At 41.1% G+C, this 6,000-nt stretch overlaps 1 protein-coding gene across 1 annotated transcript in view; it reads left to right on the plus strand.

Moving 5' to 3' along the window:
• The window catches only part of CLCN1 (chloride voltage-gated channel 1), a gene marked incomplete at both ends in the record, with an annotated part of 42,949 nt that extends 40,211 nt beyond the window's left edge, over window positions 1–2,738 (plus strand). The window contains 2 exons of the mRNA XM_079541350.1: window positions 1,784–1,870; window positions 2,346–2,738. Coding sequence (XP_079397476.1) covers window positions 1,784–1,870; window positions 2,346–2,738 — 480 coding nt within the window. The remainder of the gene's footprint in view (window positions 1–1,783; window positions 1,871–2,345) is intronic.
• Window positions 2,739–6,000: the final 3,262 nt, after the last annotated feature.

The following is a 6,000-nucleotide window of genomic DNA, read 5'->3' on the forward strand; positions in this document are numbered from 1 at the left end:
CAGCACTGGAATGACTACTCCTGGATTCCTCAAGGTGTTTCTGTCAGCATGCAGAGTATTTCTTAATGTGTGAGAAAAGCTGTTTCAAACCAGTCTACCTCATAAGGTTGGTCTTCACTGATCTGAAGCACAAGGAAAGAAGAAACTAGATCATACTGGTGACCAGTGAGTGATAGGACTCAAGGAAATAGCATGAAGTTGTATCAGAGGAGGTTCAGATTAGATATTAAGAAGAGTTTCTTCAACAAGAGAGTGATTGCACTCGGAAACAGGCTACCACAGTAGTGACCACGGCCCCAAGCTGCCTGAGCTCAAGGAGCATTTGGACGGTGCTCTCAACCTTCAAACATAGGGTTTGAATGTTGGCTGGTACCAGGTAGAGACAGCAGTTGGATTCAGTTACCTTCAGGTACCTTCTTACTTGGAATATTCTACGACATGACTTCCAGAGTTAATATAGAATGACTGAGGGAAAAAGCAATCATTATATAGCTATATCAGGAGAAATAGAGGATCGGAGTTTCATTAAATGGAAAGGAAAATTGGCCTACTGAAGCAAAAGCACACAGTGCAAGTTTTTAATCATTATTTATTTAACGTGAAATGTCAGTATATGCCTTGCACAAAATTAATTACCATTATCAAAGCGGTAAGATCTAAGCCTTTAGCAAAATAAAAAGAGGCTGACATACTTAAGATGGTGTTTTCTAAAGGACTGGCTGAAGGAATCTGAAACCCACTAGTATCTGAGATTATAGAGGCTACAAGATGTGATACCTGGAGATTTCCAATGAAGAACATTTCATATATTTCTTTCTTTGTCAGAGAAACTCTGAAGTAACAGACAAAAGTCAACCTAAATGCACAAGAAAAAAAAACAGGAATAAGTAACCAAACTGAGGTATGCACGGTCAGAGCTAAGTGTGAGAATACTGACAAGAATATCACAGATTGTGATCATATTGTACTTAAGCAGTTTGCTTCTCTTTTGCATGAGAGTAAAATGTCTTCTGCATGAAGACTGACATTTTCCTTAGTTTACAATCAATTCCGCATGTCATGTGATGCTAAAGAAAAATACTAGCCCAGAAAGAACTACTTTGTGTAAGTCCACAGCCATAGCTCAGCTTAAAGAAATTAAAGGTAAAAAATATTCCACAGATAAGCACTGAAAATGCTTAGTTTCAGAAAACCTGATCTTTAAAGAATAGTAAAATAATATAGTATATGTAGGCTGGAGAAGACTGATAGCAGTGTAATACCTATCTTTTTCAGAATACTTTCTAAGAGAAAGGTATTAACTCTTTTCTTTTGTTGCCACTGCATTGGATAAACAGCACCAAGATTAGACAAGAAAAGAATAGGAAAAAAAAAAAACCCAACTTCTGGTGGTAAGGAAAGTACTGGAACAAATAACCTAAGAAAGTTCTGACTATGCATATTACTACGATAGTTTTATTTCCAGCATGAAATGAAAAGGGATCTGTGTAAGTCCTTAAATGCACAGGGAGTTGTATATGAATCTCTTTCCAGATGGAGGATGGAAGTGATTTTGAGAATGTGCTCTGCATTATCAACACACTCCTATCTACAGAGGGGCAATAGAAGGACCAGAGATTAACATTTGCTAGCTAAAAAAGGGGAATGGAAGCAGTAGTTTCTCACCTTGGTTACCAGGCTTGTATGCCTTTGGCATTCCTGCTTCTAAATCCTAAGTCCACCAGGTATCACCTTACCAGTTTTCAAGGCCCCTGAATTTTTTTTTGTGTGTTTTTCCTCTTAGACGCATACGTTGTTTTCATTACTGGGCCTCAGCCATGCCTATGTAACCAGTATGGGAAAGCTGAAGGGAGTGCTGGCTTTGGAAGAGGTAGGTACAGATAATCTCAACTCCTAATCAAATGCAAATGTCTTGTGCATCATTGCAAAACACTCACAGGTTGGAGATCCAGCTTGGAGTATATATAACTGTGCTTGCTCCGTTTTCAATCCAGCGTTGAATTCTGACTCATTACTCTGAGAGCTATGTAGAGGCAAGGATTGGGTGACTGTATTTCAGAGAAAGCAGCAGATGTTATTTACAGGCACGTTGGACTGTTTGTCCTTTTCCTGAAAGCAGACCTCTTAACTGAGTAGCTATTATTGTCTCAGTAGTGCAGGATTTGTTATTTACCGTGGACTAATTACAATACCTGTATGAAAGATGATCTCAGGCCCCACCGCTTATACAATGATGTGACTCTATCTGTGAGTCCTTTACCCTGGAGAGCCGATGAACTTTTGGGTAGGGCTGAGTCAGCCTTCCTTTCGTCAATTTTTTCTCTGAACTTTTTCTCTTCTAATAGCTTCAAAAGGCAATAGAGGGCTCCACACGCTCCGGAGTTCGCCTCCGCCCCCCCCTTGCCAGTTTCCGTGACACAAACAGGACTTCAATCAGCGGTGAAAAGGTCAGCCAGGGTGCTCAGGTGTGGAGCCAGCAGGACAGCAGCGTGGTGGCAGCGCAGCAAGCAGCAGACTTGGGGACAAAAAGCACACTGCCTCTGCACTCACACTCTCCACAGCCCTCTCACTTACATGATGAAGGGGAAGGCCTGTGCTCCAATTATGCCACCGATACCGAGTTGGAAGAGATGGAGCTGACAGGACCAGTTAATGAAAACATCTCAGACATCTTGAAGGACATCAGCCTACACACCACTGATCTGGATGAAGATGAGGATGAAGATGTCCCCTTGTAGGTGGTGTGAGGGCATAGACCATCGTGTTGAGCCAGTCCTGCGTATGCTCCTCACAGCTTTTGGATGCTCTTTGCAAACCCCATAGAGAATTGATTCAGTTGGGGGAAGGAACATAGGACTTAACCTTTTTTTCTGCTGCTTTATATACAAATATCAGTTGGGTTATTGAGCTGTGTACAGGAGTCAGATGTAGTCTGCAAGGTGACTGAGGGCAGGCTCATAATGTTAAAGGCCTCTGCTTTCACTTGTGGTGAGCAAGTGTCTACATAACATATCAGAAAGGATCATAAGAGGGCATGAATATTACTGGACATAATCAGGATGCCCTCGGTCAATCCTCCATATAGAAAGTGGAGGGATTGCAAATCTTCTCCACTGGTGTCATCCTTATAGTCACACCTGACATGCAGGCACCACTGCAAACCAGACCTCCAGCCAAGAAGCATACTGCTGCTTCTGTCTGCAGTCCTGTCTATGTTGTTCCTTTTGGCTAGCTCTTAACTTGCACCCCCCAAAACATTCCCATCTAGAACATTTTTCCTCTTTCTTAATCTTTACTCTGGGATCTTCCTGGGTGGAACTGCAGTTAGATGTTTCTCCACTGACCTTTAGCAGAGCCATACCCTAAAATCAGGTGAAAGGAAGGAAAATACTTGGTCTACATTTCATGTCTTGAATTCAGCCAGAGCTCAAAGAAAAGCACTGAAAGTGAGGAAAGCCTCTGTCTTCCCATCTCTAGAATTTTTAAACAGAATGTGAAAATCCTAAACAGGGGCATCCTCTGTTGGAGGGAGAGGAGTAAAACATCATGTACGCGCCTAAACAACTGTCAACTGTGTCTCTCAAAACCACTGTTGAAATTTTTACAAAGTTATAGTCTTAAAATACAAGAACTTAAAATTAAAAAAAAAAAAATTAAAATTAAAAAAATGGAGTACCAAGAAATACAGGAGAGGGAATCATTTTCTATGCTTTGGAAACAGGTTCATCAATAAAACTCCTGCTCTTTTTCCTGATAATTCTGCTCTATTTATTTTCCACATATTTCTGCATGTCATAGATCAGCTCCCGCTTTCCCCTGTGTCTCCAGTGACTAGAAGTAGAGACTACAGCCCTTGTCTACAGCATCCCTCTATTCCAGATGTAGATCTGAAGGAGATCTTGATCTGTATCTTGCAAAGAGATGTCTCATAACTTAATGTCATGAATGCAAAACCATAGTATCCAAGGGTGAGATGTTGCTTTAACTCATTGTCCTTGTGGGGTTTTCTCAGTAAACATGCAGAATTCGATTTGGCCTATTCTGCAGCTTTTCTCTAACATTCTATTTCTCTTTCCATCATACTTTCAGTGTGTCAAAACACTTAGATGTGATCCCAAGTAGGCTACTGGATGTGTTTTCATTTATCAGCAACACAGAAAAAATTCAGGCTCTGAGAACATATTCTTGGGAATATTCTCCTGGATTTTGAGCCACATCCCTTTCCTTGATATTTATAAAGCATTATCTGACTTAGAATGACCAGTTTCACCTCAATGGATGGTCTTCCATAAGCTGTCTCAAAAGTAAGTAGAAAAGACAGTTACCTCGAACCTAGTCTCCCTAGGAAAATTCCCTTCTGGCCTTAATTCCAAGGACTGACCTTGTACTAATTCACTCTTCTGATACTCGTGGATGGAGAAGTCTGGTAGAGTGAAATCTCTTAGAGTCTCTTGGAGAGGGAGAGATTTGCTTTTGTTCTCTGAACTCAAGAGCTCAATAGCCTACTCTGTATTCTTTTACATGATCCCTCTGTGCTACCTAGGGACAGCCTTTCTTTGTCTGAAGTGATCTTCAAAGATCACTTCTTTGAGGGCCACCCTGTCCTTGAGAGAAGCCAGTTGCAATGTGAAGGCAAGTCTTTAACTCACACCTACCTCCACCTGAGGTTTGGGGCATATTTCTGACAGCCAAGCATTAGAAAACAGCCTGTAGTTGCTACTTTTGTGCCACCTTCCCCTGTTTGCAAAGAAGAGATAATACAACCGCTATTTTTCCCAGGTAACTGTGATACACCTTGGTATAAGCAGAGAGAAATAACATTCCTTTTAAATATCCATAAATGCACAGTGAGTAGTAATATTCTGAGACCAATTATGACCTGAAGGTCCACGTATCCTCTGGAAGGACAAGTTGCTCCGATTCAGCCCTTTCCAGCAAGTACAGATTTGTTTCTACCACATTTTGCTTAGTGAAACTACTGCACTGAGATAAGATGGAGAAATTTAGAGGCTGGAGTCAGTGCATCTCTGCTGCTTCTAGTCCGAATACAGATACATGTTCTGCTCCCCCACTTCTCCTGTAGTGTATTAGAAGAACATGGATTTGACTGGATGGGAGAGCAGATGGAATCTAAATCAAAGTCAGAGAGTGCATGAGTCACAACAGACAGGTTGTGAGCTGGGGGAGATGAAGCTGGAACAAAAAACGATGCACATGGAAGGGCTTGGGAAGCTCACAGTAAGAAACAAGCTAACCTGAAAAGTTTCATGAGATTTGTTACATGAGGGTACAAGGGCATATACATGCATTCCTGCACAAACACACACATGTATCTCTCTTCCTGTTACTCTTTGCTGTCTCAGAGTAACTTTGATGAACTGGACTGTTCTCTGTGGGGAAGCAGTAAGCAGTAAGATGCATGTTTTTACTGCTGCTTTTGGAGACATCGCTCAAGATCCACCTTGATTGACATTCCAGGTATGTCCTCACCCTTTGAGCAGAAGTGGTATTCATCTGTGTCACTTTCTGAGAAAAATTATGCCTACATGAACATGGACTGGGAGCCAGGAGGAAACAGAAAAACATACTGCAAAGATGACCTGTGATGTCTGACGATGTTTCCTCTTCCATTTTTCCTATAATAAAATCTTCACTGAGTTGATGCTAAGTATTTTAGTAGGTGTGAGATGTCCAGTTAGCCGACACTGAACTGTTGTCAAGAAAATTCTACATCTGCTCTTGGTCAATCCCAGCACACTCCTCCAAAGTTTAAACTTGAAACTTCTACATACAAAGCATCATTGATCATTCACTATAGCTGTATCTCTCATCCTGTCAAAGTTTGACAGAACACACAGAAATAATTTTTCTCCCAGATGAAACTGTCCTGAAAATTTGTTTCATCAATGAGACCCTCCTCTTCATTGAAAAAAAATCAAATCTCAAAAATCCAAGTTCAAGCAAGCCTTGAGAAACAAGAAGTTCTGAAGCTGTTTTGAA

Source organism: Tetrao urogallus (genome assembly GCF_951394365.1).
Source record: "Tetrao urogallus genome assembly, chromosome: 1".
NCBI classification, from domain to species: Eukaryota; Metazoa; Chordata; class Aves; order Galliformes; family Phasianidae; genus Tetrao; species Tetrao urogallus.